Source organism: Indicator indicator, chromosome 1 (assembly GCF_027791375.1).
Source record: "Indicator indicator isolate 239-I01 chromosome 1, UM_Iind_1.1, whole genome shotgun sequence".
Lineage (NCBI taxonomy): Eukaryota > Metazoa > Chordata > Aves > Piciformes > Indicatoridae > Indicator > Indicator indicator.
In genome coordinates this window covers 10771302-10794801 of record NC_072010.1, presented here as the reverse complement: position 1 = coordinate 10794801, position 23500 = coordinate 10771302, and the positions used below count along the sequence as shown (strand labels likewise).

General features: G+C 41.6%; 1 protein-coding gene across 3 annotated transcripts in view; it reads right to left on the bottom strand.

The window, feature by feature from the left end:
* The window catches only part of FAT3 (FAT atypical cadherin 3), a 329724-nt gene that overhangs the window by 202041 nt on the left and 104183 nt on the right, over nucleotides 1–23500 (bottom strand). For all 3 annotated transcript variants that reach the window (XM_054382510.1, XM_054382519.1, XM_054382527.1), the window contains exon 2: nucleotides 22300–22614. In XM_054382510.1, the coding sequence (XP_054238485.1) occupies nucleotides 22300–22614 (315 nt within the window). The remainder of the gene's footprint in view (nucleotides 1–22299; nucleotides 22615–23500) is intronic.

The following is a 23500-nucleotide window of genomic DNA, read 5'->3' as shown; positions in this document are numbered from 1 at the left end:
TCTTTCTCTGGACACTGTCTTCTGAAAGACAATTTCAGTAACAACCAGATTTGCTATGTAAATTAAACCTTGATAAGTCTTCCTCAACATCTTTTTTTCTGTGTAACCTCTTTAGAAAGATGCGTGCTCCATTTTACATTTTTCATTAATGCACCAAATCACAGGAGGTTGAAAAAGGTTAAAGATGTTTAATTGTTGCTAGACGATAATCAGTCAGAAATGATATTCCAGCATGTAGCTGGCTGGCAAAGATGTATTTTCAGACACATTCCTCCTATTTCTTCTTTTCCCTTTGGAATCTATCATCAAGCTGCATTTATATGCCTCACATGACATGTACAGTCGGGAATCAATATGAAAAGCCAAATCTGAAAGCTTCTTGTAATTTCTCATTTTCTGTGACCAAGTAAGGGAAAAAAGGCTTCTTTGGTGGAAGAGACTAGCTTTGCTATTTTCATTGCTTCTACTATGACAGCCCTCAGAGGCCCCAGATGTGGACCAAGACAGGACTCAGTGTAAGCAGAGGAGGACAACAAGCTGGATGCCAAAAAATATACGTATACATACATATACATACATATGCATACACACACACACACACATATATATAGACACGAGTGCCGTTTCACGCCTCTCCTTTCACTCAAACACTGAAAGTGTTACCAATGAATGTTTGAGATGTGGGATAAGAGGAGGACAAAAGAGACAAAATTATGTCAATTCCCACCTTGAGGCCTCCCCCTCCTTTTTGGACTCTTCCTGGTCTGCAGCAACATATGCTACCATGGAGGTGGTGAGGCTTCAAGTAGCTAAACTTTTTCTCTAAGACCTTCAAAGAACCGTTTGCCCCTTCCAACTAAAACCATAATGGGAAGAACAGCCAGTTGGAGGGATTTCTCTCTGTGCTTTCATTACAGAGGGATACCAAAAGGTTTGGGGGTTTTTAGGCTTCTGGTTTATATAAGCTCAAATGAATAGTATGTTGATATTTCTTACATAGAAAAAGTTTGTATCTCCCTGGAGATGTTAAATGAATTGGTGAATGCATTGGTGTGGGCACTAAATGTTCATGTGACAATCTGAATATCACAAGAAAAAAACGCAATTTAATAGAAACTACACAACAAGCACTATGGTATCTCAAGCACTAATTTAAGTGGCAAATTATATTTTTTGATAATCTTGTATCTGTGTTTAAAAGGAAAAAAATATTCAGAAGAGCACAAGTGTCTCAAAAGCTGCAAAATATACAAAAGGTCATAGAACTGGATGGCAAAAGTTTCAGGATATTCAACTTAGAGGATATTTTGAAATTTGCTCTTTTCCAGATACTGAGTAATATTGCCCCATATCCAAAACTCTCTGTGAGTGGGTACGAGCTCAGATCATTGCCCTGACTGGCAGGGATGTAGCCATGGAGAGTCCTGGGACCTGGCAGGGCCTCCAAATCCAAATTTTCCATGGAGAATAGGGGTTACCTCAGAGGTGGCAGTACAAGGAATCAGCCCAGTGGGTTTGGGCCCTGAGGAGATGCTATAATCTCCACACTCCCACCTGAAAAAATGGAAAACTGTTTTTTCCCTGACTGGTTGTCTCAAAGAACAGCAGCTCCTTCTGGCCTTGAAAACTATGGCATCGGGTAGTGTTTCCTTCTTGTTGAGAAGACCAGGCTGTAACAGGGGATCATCACCTAAGAGTAAAGCCACAGTGAAATCTTTGAAAGCAATGACAAAAATCTGAAAATTATTGGAATAAAGCACAAGGATAACCCAAGTAGCATCACAGCAGCCTACCTGCATAGAGCAGGACACAACCAGGCACTGATGGAAACCAGAGAAGAACAGGTGTGGTGCTCCGAATGAAATCACCTTCCCCAGCACCAGGGAGACCCAAATGCAAAGATCTCAGTGAAAATGGAGGATGGGTGAGAGCAACCAGTGCTGAAGTCATGGGGTCAAGCCACAGAGGTGGAGGCAGGGAGGTCACCATGCTGCACCTTGAGCTCCTCAACAACTGCTAAAGACAGAGCAGCAGCAACTTCAAGTGTGACTTTGACTCTGCAAGTTGACTTTGGCATTTACACTGAATACAGAATGTGTCTCTGTGAAACAAAGTGCCGCAGAATGTTACATCCTTCTAAACAATATTATTAAACTACCATAATAATCACTCTGCTCTTCAATCCAAGGTCTCAAATCACATTACAGCCAGTAATGAAATAACTCACATGACCATTGTGTGGAAGAAGGGGATCATTACTGCTGCTGCTCACAGCCATAAAGTCGTGCTTTCAGACACAGAATTTCATTGCAAGCCAGTGCAATGCCAGGCACACAACTGTCACCATATACTTCACTCCACTGAAGTCAGGTACGGGTCCTGCCAAGGATTTATTATTGCTTTCCTGATGCTTGGTATTTTGTCTTAAGTTCAAGCTATTTGAGACTTGGAATTACAAGACTCTCAGTTTTCATTCACAAGAAACAAAATGAAAATGATCCCAAGAAAAAAAACTGTATCTGTGGATCTGAAGTTGGAAATCTGTTCAGTCTATCCTAAGAGATAAGGCAAATGGAAACAAAAAAAAACTATTTTCTTTTTGTGCTTTAGATACTCCCATTCTCCTAAGAAGCTGCAATATCTTCCTAGGGGCTGAGTCAGGATTTCTCTCTGCATGTGGCCACCAGCCTTGAACCCCTGGCATGATGTCAGTTGCCTAGGATTAAGCTCTGACCACTGAGCAGGGGAAGCTGGCCCAAGAGACGTTTCCAGATTGTGCAAGAGTCTTACGGCAGAGCTAAAAAGAGAATCCAGGTCTTAATTACCCCATGGTTCACATGAAAGAGGAAGTGCTAATCCACAAGTGAATTAACTCCAATGTGCTAGAGGAAATGCAACGCAACATCTTCCAGTTCACTTGTAGCTGAAGTTTGGAAGAGCCCAGTTCAAACTCATGACTCTCCCACTGATTTCCAGCATCACCTAAATCCAATCCCTTGTGATGCCTCATTTTCCAAAACCACAACTCTCTCTGCCTTACTACATTGGTTTTGTGCCATCATCAAGGCTTTGATGGGGAGTAAGGAAGCACGCTCCATCCCATACATAGGACAAAGGCCACAACTGAACGGGAGAGAACCAAGCTACAGCCCAGACACTAGCACTGGTACTTTGATGGGAAAATGTGTGACCTCAGTGGTAACGTGATGGATCACACCAGATCATTCCTCTTCTCTTAATACACAACATCCCTCAACAACTGTGACTGACAAACCCACGTTGGTTTGGTTTGCAATGTGTGCAAATCTGACGTCCATGGCAGTAAAGGGCAAACAAACAGAAGTTCCTAAGAGCATCTGCTGTACTTTATAGAAATGGGCTGCTTTATGGAACAGGCTACCCAGGGGGGTCGTGGAGACTCCCTCTCTGGAGATATTCAAGATCCACCTGGAGGAGTTCCTGTGTGATCTGGTATAGGTGATCTTGCTCTGGCAGGCGGGTTGGACTAGATGATCTCTTGAGGTCCCTTTCAGCCCCTAACAGTCTGTGAAATACCAGAACTTGGGTCTTTATCTTATTTTTCCTTTAAACATATAGTGTTGTCCTGGGTTAGTCTAGGATAGGGTTAACTTTCTCAGAAGAAGTTGGGAGGGGCTGTACCCAGGACAGCCAACTGAAGGAGCCGATGGAGTATTTCATACCATACCATGTCATGCCTGCTATAGAAGGGGAGGACTGGCAGGAGCAGGAGGAGGGTTTTTTGGCACGGGCAGCGTTGGGTGAGGTCATCCGGTTTTATATTACTCCCTTTATACATTACCCCATTTGTATAATTGCTATTCCCATTGTTTTCTTCATTCTCTGCATTGTTCTATAAACTCTCCTTACCTCAACCCACAAAGTTTAGCATTTTGCTCCTGATTCTCCTTCCCAGCTTACCGACGGAGGTGGAGGGAAGCAGCATGCATGGAGCTTGGCTGTAGGCTGGAACTAAACAGCACAATTGTGAAGTTTAGGAAGCTACCACCAAAATACTTATTAAGTATTTAGATGCAACACCCATTTTTCCAGCTTTTAATAGTAAAGGAAGCATTAAATGGGGTGACTGCCCCCAAGCCAAAAAAAAAATCCATCTCTAGCCATAAAAACCATGGACTAATTTGTCCCTGAGGAAGAGAAGAATTGCCATGGTGAATGACAAACGGCTAAGCCACAGGCATTCACTTCCTATCTACACCAAAAAGAACCAAAGTAGGTATTAGCCTACTGTGGAACCAGAGCCACAAGCAGTATTTTTTTGTGAATGACAACCTGGCACATCTTCTCTGCTGCCTTGGCAACTGCTCTTGTTCATGTTGGGAAGCTCCTTGGAGCTACTTCACACCTCTACAGCTGCACCTGTCTCTGGTCTTTCCCACATGCTGGGCACTTGAGGAAGAAGGACTTTGGAGGTCACTGCTGGACTGTGACCACTTAACACCTTCACAGAGGCAGAAAAATCCATCAATATAGGTCAACACTCATATAAGTCAATGACAATCTGGCATTAACTATATTAGTGCTTCCGATCCCCTCTGTGCATTAAAGAACTATACTGTAATTAATTAATAATTGTATTTATGAACATAAATACCGGCACAGGGAGAAATTAACTAGGGAGTAGAGGGTTCTTTATTCTGACAGAGAAAGATACCACCAGAGCCCATGACTGGAAAGAAGAGGCAGACCAATGCAATGAAAAATAGACTAGACATTTCAAAGAAGGAAGATAAACATCAGGGAAACAAAGATCTTGTAGCTGTTAAATTAGTATCTTCCTGCAATACGAGCTTTACTCAAACATCAGTTAAACATCTCAATGTAGGAGCAATGAAGTGATTTTCTACCATTTAAACTATACAGGGAGTCAGAGTAGGTGATCTAATAACTCCCTGACCTTAAGACTATGAATCTGTTCATTCACTATTGTATCACACCGCAAAACCTCTGAAAAACCTCTGCTTCTATCTCTAAAACCAAAAATATCACAAGCAGGAAAAACAGAGGAGCTCTAATAAGTTATGCTAGGAGGTCTAGTTAAAAAAAACAAAACAAAACAAAACAAAACACTTTCACAGCAAATAAATAAATAGAACAGCAATAGTAAATAGCACAACAGCATCAGAAATTGTAACACGATTGTATACCATCATACACAATAGTCACCGTCCCTGGAAGTGTTTAAAAAAAGACTGGATGAGGCACTTAGTGCCATGGTTTAGTTGATTAGATGGTGTTGAGTGATAGGTTGGACTTGATAATCTTGAAGGTCTTTTCCAACCTGGTTAAAATAATTTCTTAAAATGTAGTAAATTTCTGAAGGGCAGAGAATAAAATAAAAATAAATGTATTTTCTGTTACATTATAATCCCCTTATAGAGAAGAGATACATATGGGGAAAGGGATATTTCATGCTTATGGCATGATTTATGGTCAATATGCTGGAAGACCATGGAAATTAGCTCCAACTGTTATCTTAGATGAGAATTTGTCTCTTATATGAACCCAGCTAAATATATTTTCTCATTTCACACTCAGTCATTAAGGGTTCAAACCCACACCCATCTGCAGCAATGGCAGAAATCCCACTGACTTCACTGAGAGCAGGATAGAACTCAATCCTTGAAGGTGTTACACCACAATAATAATCACTTTTTCAAAGTGTCTATGAGATAAAAAAGTGGGGTTTGCAGTTTGGTTTTTTGTTGGTTGCTTGGTTCTTTTTAAAGATTAAATTAGGAGTGAAAATGAAGTTCAGGTTCTTGTACACCAGCTGTGATTCAGACCTAAATAATCTGGTCTAAATGCCAACACAAGACCAAAGCATTCAGCTTAGGAGTTAAATTATGAGACCACACAGACATTTAGGAAGTATATATTTTTAAAGGCATCTAAAATGGATTCTCAGAAGTCATTCCTAAAAACCATTCACAGGCATTTGGGACGATTTTACCTGTGGTTGTTGTGCTACCTATGTTTACAAATCAGTTTTCACCGAAGAGAATGAAAGATTGCAACACAATTCAAGGTGGGGAAAGGATGCACTCTAAAGTAATAAGATCAGGCTGTTAATCGTTTACAGTACTTTCATATCCTGACAGTTCCACGGTTTCTGGGAAAGATTTATCATGTCCTAAACAAAACCATTTCTCAAGTGTCAGGACTCAAGTGGACCTCTAGAAGGGCAGGGTTGAGGACTGTGTGCCAGGTGGAAGCGTTACAGTGCAATGTGCTTACTTTCACATCACCAACAGCATAGATGCAGTGATGAAGAGGGGATGTCTCTGCTTGGAGTGTGGGAAAACTGATCCTGCAGTGATTTTGAAACCATACCAGCATGGAAAGTACTCCTAAATTGGAACAAATTAGTCTTATCTTTAAAAAAGTGTATGCAACTTGCAGTTGCATTTCAGCAAATATTTTTGGCAAAGATTCCCTTAGGAAGGGCACTTTGTGGACTCTATAAACCATTTCTAAGGGACTCAGCGTTGCATTTTTACCTTTTAATTTTAAAGGCAACTGAATATTCAAACACACTTTTGTATTTTAAGTGTACTTTCTAATTACATGCACAATTGCTAATCCATCTGTTTACTACATACTGTAAACGTCTGTAGTTAGATATGCTTGAATAATTATTGAAAATTAAATATTGTAAACAGTCAAATTAATTTCTCTCACATACCAAATTGCAAGAAGGCTGTAAGATGATAAAATATTACATGCCCCCAGAAACGGAACAAGTCACTCCTACCCTACACCTCGCTGAATGTGCTCATTGCTGTTCTGCAGCAGATAGGAAACTTTTTAATCCAAAAACTGGTAACAAGAAGAGACTGAAAAGCTCCATTACACTGCACTATCAGTGAGAGAATGACTTAAAATGAATGTGGTCTGCAAATGTTTCAGCTGTGCTGGAACAAGAGAATCATGTTTCTTATGTCAGGCAAGTTGGTGTCAATGCATTTCCATCCTGTCAGAAGCACCATAGGAATATATACTACAACATTTTTCTTTTGTTGATTTATTTATAATGTTGCATGGCAATGATGCTACTCAAGAAGTCCCAAACAGGAAAACACAATAACACACCATATTTGAATATACATTATCCATTCCCAGAAGAGACCCAGCCTTTTCCCTCAGCCTTCTGTGCAAAACAAAGTTGTGTCATAAAGCTCTCCTACTGCTATGGTCATTTTTGGCTTAAACAGTGTGGCAGTTATGCATTAATAGGTTTTCAATCCAGATCTCTTTTGACCTCCTGGATAACAATGGCCAGGGAATTCACTGTTCAGCTCCTCTGTCTGGACCGTAGTCTTGGAATAGCCCCTTTACAGATAAAATTATCCTGAGCCTGAAAAATAAGATTATTTCTCGTCTGGATTTTTCTAACTTCACCTCGCACTGACTTTCATGCCTTTTATCTGTTAGATGAAAGAAAACTTCTGTCAGATATCCCGTCCCCATGTAGGCACACACAAACTATGAACTCATCACCCCTTCAGCTTTTCTTGATAAATTACGCAGCTGAATTTCTTCAGCTCCTCATGGTAAGGTGGTGAAAATGTTAGTTTTAAAAAAAGGTGATTAAGAATCCCAGTGATATGATCTTTTTAAATAGATAGCTTGACACAAGATCAGACAAACTTGAAAAGAGATGAGAGTCTGGATCTAAATGTCTGACTTCATCATTTAACAGAGACTCCCACTGTCTACACAGAGAGGTAGCTGAGGAAAAAATAGGATTTTAACTCTGATATGTGCACCTACATGCACACTGTTATCCACAAGAAATCTGGTACCCAGATGCTTTCCCAGATCCTATCCTGGCGGTAGACATCAAATCTCTCTCTAAATCCCCTCTGCAAAAGCCCTTGAGCTATGGTGAAGGAGGAAGCAATGGAGATGCTTCATTAGATATTTTATTTCTTAACTATGGTAAGAAGAATAACCAAAGGAATTTTATCTTTCAGGAAAACAGCTGGACATTATGTCTGAAAAATTCAGCCTTCCTAGGAGCTTCTGCCCTCATACTCCAATGAAACAGCAATGAACTCCTTTTCTAAGACTGTCACTATTTTCTTGTTCTCATGAAAAGGGAAAAGGAGAGCAGGGAAAAAGACTAAACATACATACATGACAATAAAGCAAGAATATTTTTTTAAAAATCAATTTTGAATGGTTTTCCTGAAAAAGTTTTTAATTTAAAGAAATGCAAAGTCAAAGCAAAACTCAGCCTTCTGTAATTTGTGCAAAACTTTGGAAATTAAAAAAAAAAATGTGTGTATATATATATATATATATATATTTAATAATAACACCATCACACCAGGAGGGAAATCTCTCTATAGATATATAGGCAGGAGATATATATCTCACATATAAGGCAATTTAGGGCAAACCACTTGCACCCTCCCCCTTCTGGCTTTACAGAACATCAAGTGCTGCAGCCCCAGGACAAAGCCCACCGTACACAGAGGAACTCTGGCACCTTGCCAGCGCAAGACTAAACTCCTTGATTTTAAAAGCCTGGTCTCTTCTCCTCCTCACACCAAGAATGTCCAGGCACAAACTTAGCACTGATCAATACCGCCTTGGTTTTTCTGCTGCATCTCCATCTGCTTTTCCCCATCTGTTGTCTCAGCTCCCCTTAAACTGTGAGCTTTTTCGTGTAGCAACCATCTTTTACTCCACTAATCTTAACCAGCACAGCAGGGTGCAGCCTCATGACTGCAGCTACAAAATAGCAAATAAATATTAAAGAAAGTCATAGTTTCATCTTACCAAAAGGCAGCACAGGTTTTGCTTTTCCTCACTGAGTTCTTAGATATGATATATTTTTAATTATTAAATGAAAAAACAAACAAACAAAAACCACCACCACCTCACCTCCTCCACGAAGATAAAAAAAAAAAAAGGAAAACCAATCCAAAAAACCAAAGAAACTCCAACCCACAATTCTTCCTTTTTTTTTTTTTTTAATTTTAGCCAAAGGCACTATTTGGAATTAAGGTGAGCATTCATGATGACAAAAGCCAAGTTCATGCATGTATATTGGTGAAACAGGCTTGACCAGAGCATGTTTTCTATTTGGTACAACTGCCTTTATATTTTCAGTTCAACAAAATACATTATTATTTTCTTCATGTTTTCCTCTCTTTTCCTCATTTGTTTCTAAGCAAAAATGACCTCTCTGTATATGGAAATTCTCTCTTTGACATTTCTGGTTTTCCATTAAGTATTTTATTACATTTCCTGCGCTGCATTTCTGCTGTTAGTGAAGCAGCCAGGTAAAGAGGCTGAAGGCATTTGCAAAATCCCACCTATTCTGCACAACGACTCCATGCAGACAGTAGAAACAAAGTCACTACTGTGCTCTCATAAGACCCCATCTGGAATACGGCATAAAACTCTGGGGTCCCCAACACAAGAAGGACATGGACCCATTACAGCAAGTCTAGAAAAGGGCTATGAAAATGATCAGAGGGCTGGGACACCTCTCCGGTGAAGTCAGGCTGAGAGAGTTGGTGTTACTCAGCCTGGAGAAGTCTTCAAGGACACTTACAGTAGCCTTCCAGTATCTATATGAGGTCTACAGAAAAGATGTAGAGGGCCTTTCTACGAGGCCATGTAGTGAGAGGACAAACAATGGCTTTAAACTGAGAGAGAGTAGATTCAGATTAGATGTAAGGAAGAAGTTCTTCACTGTGAGAGGGGTGAAGCACTGGAACAGGCTGCCCAGATAGGTTGTGGATGACCTGTCCCTGTTCAAGGCCAGGTTGGATGGGGCTTTCAGCAACATGGTCTAGTGGAAGGTGTCCCTTTCTATATGGTCTATATATGAATGTTAAGGTCCCTTGCAACCCAAAACATTCTATGACACTGTGACTGTAAGTTTTTGAGGTGAAGAGGAAGCCTCTTCCTGCATCTTGAATGAGATCTTCCCTTGAGAACTTCCCTTGAGATCTTCCTACATCAGACAGCAGGAGAGGAAGAACCAACAGACTGGAGTTGAGCTCATGAGAGGCAGGGTGAAGCACCTCCACACAGCCAACCAAAGAAGGGACTATACCCAAATCCTGTCTATTTGACTCTGACTACAGTATGTGTACTGCACGATAAAGGACTTTGCTCTCAGCAAGCAAACTCAAACTGAGGAGTTTCTACACATACAAATCCAGGTCATGTGCATTTTATTGAGTCAAAGCTGCAGTTTGCCCCAGTAGACTACTCTAGAGCTAATTGTAGTCATGTGGTTGCTCTATGTTTGGTTTTTGTTTGCTTGTTTTTTTCCTCCTTAATACATAACATTCCCTTAATCAGTTTGGATTACATTAAGTGTTACAAGAAAGAAATAAAAACCCGAGAGAAATCCCCTAAGAAATTACAGACTTTGCTAAAAAATACCTACAGCATCACACATATTGAAGTTGTTAATACCAGCTAACAATTTTTCCATCCCCGTATCCACTTTGGGTAATCTTGTGTGTGTTTATTCTCTGTTCAATCAATCTAATTCACACCTACTCAGTAAATTAAATCTAGCAAACATTATTCTTTGTGTCATTTGTAGTATGTTCTCAAGTCCTATCTCAAAAATTGCCTCAAACACCTAGAATAATAAGGAAAAAAGGGAAAGCTTTCCATTCTTGGTTGCCTCACCTAAAGGCTCTTTCCAGTAATGTCAGTGACAGGTAAATAACATTTCTTCAGAGACTGGAAAAAAATACCTTGTTCTCACATTAACAAAAATAACTTGAACATCTTTGAACAATGACAGAATTTTCCATAATAATATTTTCTTCAGGATAAGGTGGTCAAATTCTCTGGCAGCACAAACCACATTATTCAGCTGAAGCTGTAGTACCAAAAGGCACCTGTGCTTTTTTAAGCAACTCTTTTTATGCTGCACATTTCATTACATAGTGTCTGTGATTCAAATGAAGGTCAGAAAATACAAGCATATGGTGAACGGAAGCAAAATTAATTATAGCAAAGTATTCTTCTGCAGAGCAGACTTTAATTTATCTTTTGGGTATTGTGGCTACATAAACAAAATGAAACAAAACAAACCAAAAAAGATAATGTGCACTGTTGTTGATATATTGTTGGTAAGTGAAAATTAATGAAATAATACTTTTCAAATCAAATCCCTTGATCTGAAATGTTGCTTGCTCATTATGATACAAATAGATCACGGCAGCACAGAATCCTTGCACATAACTCATCTGACAACCAAGACATTTCTCTTAGAAGGAAATAAACCCACAGCAGAACATGACTGACTCATAAGATGGAATGAGCAAACATGTTCTTGCACAGGAAGTGCAAACAAATGTGACATGAAGAAATAGTACAATTTTTAGGGGGTAGCAAGGGACTTGAGGGCTCTGGACTTGCTTCCTTGTTCCACAACAGCAAAAGACAAGCTGCTTAGAACTGCACCTGCATTAGGCTGATAGAGAAGGGGTTTGCTTCACCTACCAAGAGACAGCTCTGCCCTTCCATTGCTGAGAAGGCTTCAGAATCACAGCCATCTATGCCTCCTTGTCCCTGAGCAAACTGGAATCTTTCCTTGCATATGGACAACCCAGCCTTGTCTTTGGTCAAGAGATAAAAAGTAAGGTGAGGAAGGGCTGAAAGATGGGGATGGGAAATGTTGGGGTAATTGGAAAAAGACTAGGAGACAGGATAGGAAATAGGCATAGCAGAATCCACATGATGACTGATGCAAAAACAAGGTTACACGAGCAGGTTCCCTGGTAGGGAGATCATAGAATCATAGAACCATTAAGGTTGGAAAAGACCTCCAAGATCAGCAAGTCCAATCATCAACCCAACACCACCATGCCCACTAAACCATGTCATGAAGTGCCATGTCTACACTTTTTTTTAACACCTCCAGGGATGCTGACTCCACCACTTCCTTGGGCAGCCTATTCCAAGGCCTGACCACTTTTTCAGTAAATAACCTTTTTCTAAGATCCAATCCAGACCTCCCCTGATGCAATTTGAGGCCATTTTCTCTTGTCCTAGACCAATACCCAACTCGCTACAACTTCCCTTCAGGCAGCTGTAGAGACTAAGAAAGTTTCTTTTCATCCTCATCTCATCCAGACTAAACAACCCCAGATCCCTTAGCTGTTCCTCATAAAACTTACTCTCTACACCTTTCACCAGCTTTGTTGCCCTTCTCTGGACATACTCCAGCAACAAAATGACTTTCTTGCAGCGAGGGGCCCAAAACTGAACACAGGATTCAAGGTGCAGCCTCACCAGCACCGAGTTCCACAGAAAATTTGGCATAAAATGAAAGCTGTGATTAGGGGGAGTCTGATATTTAACCCCTCAGATACTGCTTTATTTTCATCCATCTACATCTCCTGTTAAATTAAGCTCTGTGCATCTAGACATATGGCAATACGATCTGTACAACTATATAGATAAGGTCACATACTTAACTGGCAACAGCACTACTAGCTTCAAAGAAGTTGTGTCAATCTTCCCAGGGAGAGAAAAGCACTATCATTAACATAAAGGGAAGGGCGAAAGGGAGGGGAGAGTAATTTTCCAGGAAATAATTATCTTTGGTTATACCAGCTTAGCTTTGATGGAGACAGAGAGTCAGAGAGAAAAGGAAAAACAACACAAATCCACTGTTAACCTTGATTTTTGAACCGGTTCTGCTGCACTGCAAGAAGACAAGATCTTGAAGGCTTAGTAGGTGCTGACTCAACCTCTTATGTGACCAAAGACAAAAGATGAATTAATAGTTGGTGATTATTGACATCATGATGGCTTATATAAACACACCTGTCTTAACACTTGCCTTTTCTTCTTATTCCCATTTCCCAAATATTTTTGATTGTTTGTTTAATATTCACATGCAACACAAGTCAATCTCATTCTCCCGGACAGGAAATACCTCAATCTTTTTTAACTTATACCAAAGATTGGAGGTAAACTGAGAGTAAATTCTAGCTGCAGTCCTTGCCTTTAACTTCCAGTCCATAAAGATGTATTAGAAAGTGCTCATACAATAGAGCAAAGATACGTCGTTCAAGCTACTAAAAAGTGCCTGTTCTAAGATGACAACATGAGTGTATCTGTTATGATGGCCTTGAGCAACCAAGTCTGGCTGAAAGGCATCCCTGCCCATGTCAGAGAGGTGGGAGTAGATGTTCTCTAAGGTGCCTTCTAACCTAAGCTATTCTGTGATTCTGTGAAAAGAGAAAAAGTGCTGATTCAATATTGTCTGCTTGGGATTTACAAGGATTTGCAAGATCCAGCATCACAGACATATGTAGTATTCTGACTGTTAAGCAAAAATTATTTGACTGATCAAAAAGTGAAAGGAGCTACAGAGAAAACTAAAAAAAAAACCACACCTCCCACCCTGTCCAGGCCTTCACCTCACCTGGGCTACATCACAGCTCCCTGCCAGCTCCCTCTCCCCATTCCTACCCCTGCAGATACGCCATGCTTAGGGGCTCTTCATCTCAGCATCCCTAACTCACCAACCTAATTCCCCCTGCCAGAAATCAGACTTGGATTACAAGCAATTACTGCAACGCAAGGGCATTCACTGCTATTATCATCATCATAATACATGGAGGGTTATGGCAAGTATCCATAGCATATGCATTGTGCATAAATTTCAGTGGGCTGTGGCTTGTGGTGCACAGCTTCACTCAATCATCTCAGTTATGCTTCTGTCACTGATAATAATTCTATGAAGGATATTTGGCTATCTGGAAGTGAATGCAAAAGCCCTAACTGCAAATCAGGGAAGGAATAGTGCAGCATATGGAAAAAGTAGATGTTTTTTTTGACCGGTTCTGACTTCTGGAAATAGAGAAACTGGACTTGGAGACAAGGTAAAAAAGTTAGTTTGACAGCTAAGCTGGTAGCCAAAGTTACCACTGAATAGGACAGAGGATCTGATCTGATGATGTTTTTATGAAAAAAAGAAATGATTGCTTTAATTTACCACAATGTAAATTCATGGGATTAATGGCAAAACCCTTGCAGTTCCAGGATGGGTGCTGGGGAAGGAGAGGAAGGAGCTTGTTGGTCATCAAGCAGTAACCTTCACAAGCAAGCACTGATTCATTGGCCCCCACCATGCTCCAGCCCTTCAGACCCATACCTCCAATGAAGGAAAATAGCAGCTCAGGTTAAAAATTGATGCTGCATTGAGTAAGCGGGGACACAATGGTCCAGTGAAGGCAATGGGGATACTCCTGAAGCTTCTTACTCTGAAAGAAGACTAAAAAGGTCATCATGGAGACTTAAAGAAAGGTTAAAATTTCTATAAGCCATGTTTAAATCTGCTGATTACAAAGAAATTACATGTATGAGCACTATTGTAACTTCTAATGCCATTTTAAAAGAGGTATTTGATATTGGAGCCATCCAGCAATCTCAGTTGTATTCAGTGCTTCTTGAATCAAAACCCACTGCTAGCAGAAATCAGGTCTGTTCAGGAGAGATGATAAAGCTGGATTTATTGTTATTTTATTAATAGCAGCATTACTGTAGCCTCAGCTAAGGTGACACAGCTCACACCTTTATCCCCTCCACAGATAACACATACAGAGTAAGGAGGGAATTGCTGCCAGGAAGGATGGAAGAGATAGGTTGGCTGAGCTCAAATTTTCTCATTTTCAGTGGAATCAGTGGTCTGGCACTAGATTTGCTTAATCTAAAAAGGTTTTATATTCCTCTTCATCCTACCATATCAGAAGTGATGCTTCTCTTTCTTTTTATATGCCTATGAATGCACGACTGTGAATGGATGTCTATTAATGTCAAGATGCCTGAAAAATCAATAACTTGCATTTCCACAGCCTATTTGCTCTCCAAACTGTCTACTGTGAATTAATTTCCATGACTATCACATGAGGTAAGAAAGCATTTCCACTTGCACAAAAAAAAAAAAAACCAACAAAAAAAAAACCCAGTGAGGTTAGGTGATTCACTCAAAGTCAGAAGAACAGTTTGTGTCACTGCTGGGCTGCAGCTCAGGAGTTAATTGAAGAGTTACTCTGGGGAAAAAATGTGCACTGGCAACTTGATGGAATTGATGATTTACATCATTTCCTCTCTACTTTTTTTTTCCTTAATTATTACTATTACTACTGTTATTATGACAAGTTCCTTGAGGCAGGAACTTTGTCTGACATGCTGTACAGTGCCTAGCAGGCTTTCAGGTCCCACTGTGATTAAGCATCTAACTCCAACTTGATGTCTCTCTGATTTGCTGGTGGTCAACCCTGGGCTCAAACCACTGGAAATACTGTGTCTAGTTAAGAACAAGGCATCCCAAAGCAGTAAACAAAGCTTTTAAAATGCTTAGAAGTTCAGTTTTTAACAGTGAGCATATCACAAAGAAGGCATTAAGAGCCATACTGTTAAACAATATTGAGAAGTGTAAGAAAGGAGAGTAGATCAGTTAGCATGTGTTGATACAAGATATACTACTGAAAATGGAAGCCAGCTAATGCACTAAAGGAATGACATTGCAAAAAACCTGGTTTAGCCATGGATAGTTACAGTCATAGACACATTGGGCTGAACTCTGTAACTTATGATGAGCTTGGCACTTGTACAAACAGTGTCAGAGATCACATAAGGAAGGGAGACCAATTCCTCACGTTCACTTTTGGATGAAGAAAACTACAGTCAAGGATGTCATCCTCTGCAAGGTCTTCCATGGTCCAGTTGTGGTGGTTTGACTCTGGCTGGGGGCGAGACACCCACCAAAACTGCTCTATCACTCCCATTCTTAGATGGACAGGGGAGAATGAAAATACAACAGAAGGCCCATGAGTCAAGATAGAAGCAATTTAACAGAATGAAAAGCAAAACCAAAGGCCACTCGTAGAAGCAAAAGCAAACAAAGATGTTATTCTCTGCTTCCAATCAAGCAGATGGCATTTGGTCACTCCCTGGAAAGCAGGGCTACAATACAGGCAGACGTCACTCCGGAGGACAGACACCATCAGCAAACATCCCCCTGCTGCCTTCTTTCACTTAGCTTTTGAGATGATGTCACGTGGCATGGAATACCTCTCTGATCAGTTTGGGTCAGCTGGAGCAGCTGTGTGCCCTCCCAGGACCTTGCCCATCCCTCAGCCTACTGTCAGGGGGCAAAACGCTGGGAAAGCACAGCCTTGGTGCTTGGCTCAGCAGTAGCCAAAACACTGGTGTCTTATCAACACTTACCTACAGCACTGCAAAACACAGCACCAGAAGGATGCTCTGGGGAGAATTAACTCCAGCTCAGCCAAACCAAATACATCTGGACAGGTCAGTTGAACTGCAGGGACACACCCAGGATGAATAGCAGTGAGCATGATGTGACTTGCTAGCCAGCTTACATTGCACACAGAGCTGCCAAACGTGGTTCCATGGACACCACATGTGCAGAAGATACCACCAAGCACCCCTCAGAAGGAACCTCCCTGCAAGGGAGGTGATCTGCAACACTCTCAAAATTCAACACATGCATTTCCCAAATAGATCACTATAGCACCTAAAAGGTACTCTGGAGGGAGATGGCAGGTTAGCAGCTGAAGGCCTTCATTTACAAATCACTGAAGATCTTATTTTAAAGTTATTAGGAGTTTAGCAGCATAAACAACATCAACTACAATGTCAGGGAGGTCCCCCAGTGATGCAGCTGACCCTCAATGACAGCATGGGAGCTGGGAGAATCAGTGGTGAATGGACATACAGAGCTGGCCATTCTTGAAGAACAGTCTTGGGAAAAAATAAAGAAGAGATATCCTATACTGGGTGGCCTAGTAAGTGCAAAAGGAACCAATGTTCAGCCTTCTGAGAAGAGCAGCAGTCATATTAGTTAAATTCTGACACCCACTAACCCTGTATTAGCTTATATAAATACTCACACACTATGAAAATATCCAGTCTCTTTCCAAATATAGGTGCATATGTGACAGCTGTAAGATACCTTCCAGAAGCAGAATCACTGCTGTGGAAAGATATACTGACCTATATACTATTTCTAAACCCACTAGTGCATCTTGCCTTAAATACTGCAGCAAATGCCATTTTAGGCATGTCAGGGGTTTGCCTCTGTTTAAAAAGTGCCAACAAGAGACTAAGCAAGGTGGAACTCAATTTTTTCAGACATACCAGCATAACGTTATACTAAATTCATTAACTACAATGTGCAAAAAAGTGAAATTTGGTCTGTTGGCAAGTTAGTTAAAATATCTCTTAATCTAATCTACATAAGCCTGAAAAGAAGCCTACTGGGTTTGTCCAATATATATGCAACACTAAACAAAATAATGCAATGTTTTGAATTAAATTCATTGTTTTCCTCAGAGCACAGAAAAGTAATAAATCAACACAGTGAATTACCCTTGTGCTGTGCTGTGAAATTAACACCTTAATACATGAAATAAAAATAAGAATTTACAGGCCTAATCAATCAGTTTTTTTATTAACTCCATCATCTACTCTATTTACCTTCTTCCACATGCCTCTAACCCCAGAATAACTCACTCAGCTCAGGGTGGTTGTGACACTCCAAGGGTCTCAGCTGGGAGCTGGTCAGCCACTCCATCACCAACTATGTCTTCCTCCTCCATCTCTTTCTCAGCCCCATCTCAGGCCACCCAATAAGGAATGAAGCCTTTTCCTTTCTTTGCCAAAGTGTGGCAGTTTAGGCTGGATCTATCTGGCCTCAAACCAGCATACAAAGCAAGCCTGAACCCTCTGCAGCATAAAATTCAGGCTGAAGGGGAAACCCCTGGCTCCCCCAGCAGCCACACCAGCATTTAGGCTGACTTGTGGCTGCTAGAGCTCCCAAGCACAAGGAATGCTCCCATGACTGCTGGGTGCATTACATGGCTGGGAAACCATGCACAGAGGATGTGTTTCCCTGCAGTCATGTAAACATGGATAGCCACGTTGTCGATTTGGAAAACATGCTACCTACCTCCCTCACAAAATTCTGCCTTGCAATATCTCTTGCCCGTTATAAAGACAAATCCAAATTTGATCTGTTGGACCTGCTAATCTTACTCAGTAGTCTTCACTAGTTTGTAGAACAGAGCTGCCTTGTTCTCAAGCACAGATGCCTTATGGTTTCACATGTAGTCATGTGCTACTCTATTCACTTAGGTTTGTGCCTATGAATCATAGAACTATGGAATGGTTTGGGTTGGAAGGGACTTTCAAAGGTCATCAAGTTCAATCCCCTCTGCAGTAAGCAGGGGCATTCTCAACTAGATCAGGTTGTCCAGAGCCTTGTTGAGCCTCACCTTGAATAACTCCAAGGATGGGGCCTTAACTACATCCCTGGGCAACCTGTTCCAGTGTTCCGCTACCCTCATGGTAAAGCTCACAAGAGAAAAATTCACACTGAGGAGTAGGCTGATGCTTCACTGTATGTTAGAATAAACAACTGAGGTGAGAAAACAAAAATATCCATGGGAGGTTGCCCGCACTGCCTTTGCACACTTGTCCAGCTGCGCTCACATTTCCATTGTCCACTCCCAGAGCACCCATATAAACCCCAAACCCATATGGGAGAGTTCCCACTGCCCACGTGCACTTATGATCCCACAGTGGAGCCAGTCCCTGGTGAGTGCATGGGCTGAACAGGGTGACCCCAGTGACAAAGTCCTCCTCTCAGCAGCTTTGTAGCAGCCCTTAGCTCCTGCAGGAACAATTCTTCCACTTTCCAAAATCTATAGAGCAAACTGCAGGATATAAACTGAAAGATCTGAAGACTGCTCTCAAACAGATCCAAATGCATGCAATGTATTTGCAGTTCCACACTACCTAAAACAGTCACACAGAGCTGTGCCAGTCTTCAAAAATGTAGGAAGTGGCAGGTTGTCTAGTAAAAGGTTTCTTCTACCTACAGACACAGCATACAAAGAGTATCATTCTTTCCACTCCCGAGATACTGAATTAAGATTGTAAGATTTGGCTACTTGGTTATTATCCTGTGTCAGAACTAGGAACAAAACCTCATCTCCCTATAGTCCCTGCTTGGTGCCCTGATCAGATGGCAACACATGCAGTGGTACATATGCCTCCAGAAACTGGCATGACCTCCACAAGCTATAAAATGGCTCAAACTAAACTCCAGAGGAAGGCAAACATACTCACTGCTGAGCTCCAATCATCTATGTGGATCACAAGACTCTGCAAAGGCAGAGAAGAATATCACACAAGCAGGGTGCATCAGTGCCCAGGACATTCTTTTCCATGATGGCAAAGACCATCCAAAAAGAAGATGGGATTACTCACCTCACCCAGGCTGCATATAGCCACAGTTTTGGAGTCAAGGCAGAAATGTCCTAAATGCCCCCCTCTCATGCACCAGACACACTCCTTAAGCTATGACACTCCCTATGCATTCTCTACACTGTAACAAACACAACTTTCTCTGTACAGAGCACCAAGTCCTAAAAAGAAGAAGGAGGTCACATAAGGCTGCAGCTAGTAATACCTTATTTTCCAGCAACTGTGGGAGATTTCTTGCTGCAATATAGGCAGGTGACCTAAGGAAGTGATCTCTGAACCATGACACAGGCTTCTTCACCATGAAGGAAGCCAAACTCCTCTCTCCCACCTGTTTTCCTGAAACCGAATATTCCAGACTTAGGGAATAATCATTTCTGGCTACGAATCCATCAAGAGTGCATTAGCAAAGCCTAATCAGGTACTGGAGAAATTTCTTAGTACTCCAAGAGCATCCATACGCTCCAACCAACTGCCTGTCGCTAGTCAAGGCCAAATTGTGCTGCTTCCCATTGCAAGGATGTAAAAAACGTGGGATGCTGCCTTCTCGCTGCCTCTCAGCACCTGACTACTTAGAGGAGCGAGATGTCAGTTTGTTGGCACTGTTTAAACTTCCAGAGCGACAGAGAAAATAAAAGATCTCCTTTCTCAGAAACGAGTGCTCTCTCCTGATGGCAGGAGCACACTTGCTTAACCCACGTATGTGGCAATTGCCACATATTTAGGCTCACATTAAACCTTGTCATCTTGATTATCCAGCACTGCTGTGCTTAGGCTGCTGTGCAAAGCACTACATTGAGTTATTGCTGTGCTGAGTCCCAGTGAGCACACAGAGCTGGCATGCTACAAATCTCTTCTGTGTGTGCTGAAGTTGCCTGTAAAAAACAAACAGAGTGTAGAATACTATTTTAGAGAAGTTAGTGCACTGCAGGGAGATGGCTGAAAGGATCCTGGCCAAAGACCCCCAGGGTCAGTCTAGGAAAATTCATTATGCTTTTATTTATCAGACAACAGCATTCTATTAGGAGAAAGCCTCCCCATGTTGGGGCTGGACAGGCAGAGATCACCACACATTGATACTTTCTTTCTAAGGGAGAACAAAGTCCCTGTATTCAAGAGGACAAACCTCCCTTACAGGACAAGTCATGTCCTTGCGCACATGGTCTATCAGCCCCATCATTTTCAAAGAGAAAAACAAATTAAAAGAGGTGACCTTCCTGAGCTCTCACTGATCTGTGTTTGGCACTGAAGTGGATAGAAGGAGATAGTTTATCCCCTCTATGACAAATCCCAGCCAGCCACCAGCCAGGATGTTCACTGAACAAAAGAGAGGCTTTTCGAGGGTTGCCCAAGCAGCAATGTTATTCATCCTGAAGCATTTAAGTTCTCAGGCATCAAAAAGAAGATGAACCATCTTCAGTGTTGACTGTGAGGAGAAAAAACTTGTTAGGGAAAAGCACCTCTGCCCATTGCTCTGGTGGGAGGAAAAGCTACCCCTCACAATGTGCTACCAGGCTAGGGTGCTGTGGGGCTGCAGAGTGCTCAGCTCTTCTCCTTGGCATGGGCTCATCCTGCCTGCCGTGTGGATAGGCAGACCTGTGCCGAGCAGGTTGTTCTGTGGGGGAAGCTGACGGAAGGGAAGCACAAGCATCAGACACTGTGGAGTCCTCACTCTTGCTACTTTGCCCAGATGGCATTTATGGGGTGGGGAGGGGGAGAAGGGATGCAGATGGAAGAGCCATCTTTGTCCATTTCAAGTGTTAAAAATAAGTGAGATATGTGCCGTAGGGCTCAGCAGATTGAACACCATGATTATATATGCTCCACAATTCTTCACCTGGGCTTACATCTGAAAAGGTCCTGACCCCTTCTTATGCTACATATTGCAATAGAATTGCCCAGCCAAATGCTGAAAACCTATTTAGTGAATGTCATTTTCCAACACCAAATTAATGATGTTTCCTCTCAGGTCTATTTCTTCTGCTTTTCTGTCTGTTTAAAAATTTGCAGCAGACATAAATAAACTTTAAAAAAAAAAAAAAAAGAATACAAACCCCAACACAAAATAAGGACTGCATCCAGCATGAGAGATACGTGAATCCTCTGAACCTGATAAAGATCAGCCTACTGCCATGAAAGAATCCCCTGACCCTCTAGCTCCAGACCATGCTGGAAAGTTCCCACCCACCAGATAAAGAGCATGAGTATACACCAGAGTGAGGACCACCTGTGGCCAAGCACAGTTAGGCACCCAGTAGAGCATCCACAACCTTGAGTTATGTCTCCTGGGATGATTTCTTCATTGAGGAGGCATTGGGGACACCTGGCTCAGCAAATATACTGAGGGTAAAGAGAAGTGCAGAGGTGGTCTGCACAGGCACAGTGCTTCACTGCAGCAAGGCCAGGCTGGCCAACAACAGCACTTTAACTTAAAACCCTATCTGCAACACTGTACCCACAGGCTACATCCCCAGCTGTTACAAATCAATAATAATAAAATAGAAAAGAAAAAGAAGCTGTAGAATCGCATCCACCTACTGTAACGTGGAGCCTAATTAGTTGTGCTGGACCACTGTCATGCCACTCACTTCAGTGGTGGCACACCAGCTTACAAAGGACGCTCCACAAATTGCAACAGCTTAAATCTGCTTTCTAGAATTGCTCTGCAGGCTCAGCGTAGCAAAATCTCATCCCTATAGACAGAGCAGAAGCAACAGCCAGAAGCTATTTGGTGACTTCCAGAAGAGCGATCACTGCAGCAGCACATCTGCAGCATGTCATCTGCCAGTGTGTTCATGTACCCATCCAAAAGAGGATGCTTCAGACACATACAAGATGCATTAGGCATGTAACTAACCAGAAAACAGAAGCTGGAAACCAGCACAACACCAGCAGATCCTGAAAGGGAGCAAGCTGATAAATACTTAAATTGCATTTTCCCACCACTGTAAGGAAGTAGGAGCTTGTTACCTGTTTTGGGATTGATTGCAAAGAAGTTCTGGGGATTACCACTTGTAATCCGGTAAGTCAGTTTTTCGTTAGTACTGGAGTCAGGGTCCTGGGCTTGGATCTGAATGACAGATACATCCTTTGGGGAGTTTTCCATGACAGACGGGTAATAGATAGGTTCAGAGGTGAGGGGGGCATTGTCATTCACATCCTCAACTTCAATGTAGACTTCAATGGTAGTGTAGAGTGGAACAACACCATGATCAGTTGCATACACTGTCAACCAGTAGGATTTGGTTGTCTCCCGGTCAAGAATATCTGCTGTGTAGATAACTCCTGCAGAAAAACAGTAAGCAGAGGATCTTAGGAATAGGACCCATGAAACATCACATCTATTTTGATTTGGCTACACCATAGAAATGTGTTCAGAACACGCCACCCCTGGGCATTGTTTCCTGACCCCTGCTCAGCATCTCAATCCTTTGTCACAAGAAATTCAGCGGGGACATGAAAAAGATGGGGTTTTTTTATAAGAATTCTAATGTCAGAGCCAATTCTTTTCTGGGACTGCAGCTGGAAGAGTAACAGGAGAAATACCACGATTTTCTGCCAGTAATGCACACTGTTAGAGAGGTATATCACCATTGACAATCAATGGTCATGAGAAAGTGACTTCTCTTTTCAAGCTTCTGCCAGTGCCCCTGCTAAAGAAGAAAGTCTAGGAGGCAGTTTAAAACTAATTCGTTCAACCTCAGCAAATATACGGTAAACTTAATTAATAGTAAGATTGCTCATTGAACATGCCAAAATCCTTGATATTAAGCAATCAAAAGCTCAATTAGTAGATGCTGTTAGACAATCACTATATCCTCTTTTATCACAGAGAAGTGAAGGTTTTGGCTATTCTTTCTATTAGTTTAAGTAGACATCAGGTTGTTTTCTTCCTGGTCCTAAAAAAACACGAGAGAAAGCGTGGTTGCATGTAAGAGTCAGAGAGAGGCATGACACCCACCACTCCATTCAAGTACCACCCCCACCCTGCCTAGTTCCTTCCATGAAGGACTTTCATCCATCTAATTTCTTCCTAAAGTGATTTAGAAATCCATCTTGCTCCTGGAATGAACAACAAAACCATGAAGATAATAGGTAAAAACAGATACAGAGCTCTTAAACCAGAAACACATCTGAGTACTGGAAGACCTGTTCATATAAGTTAATGAGT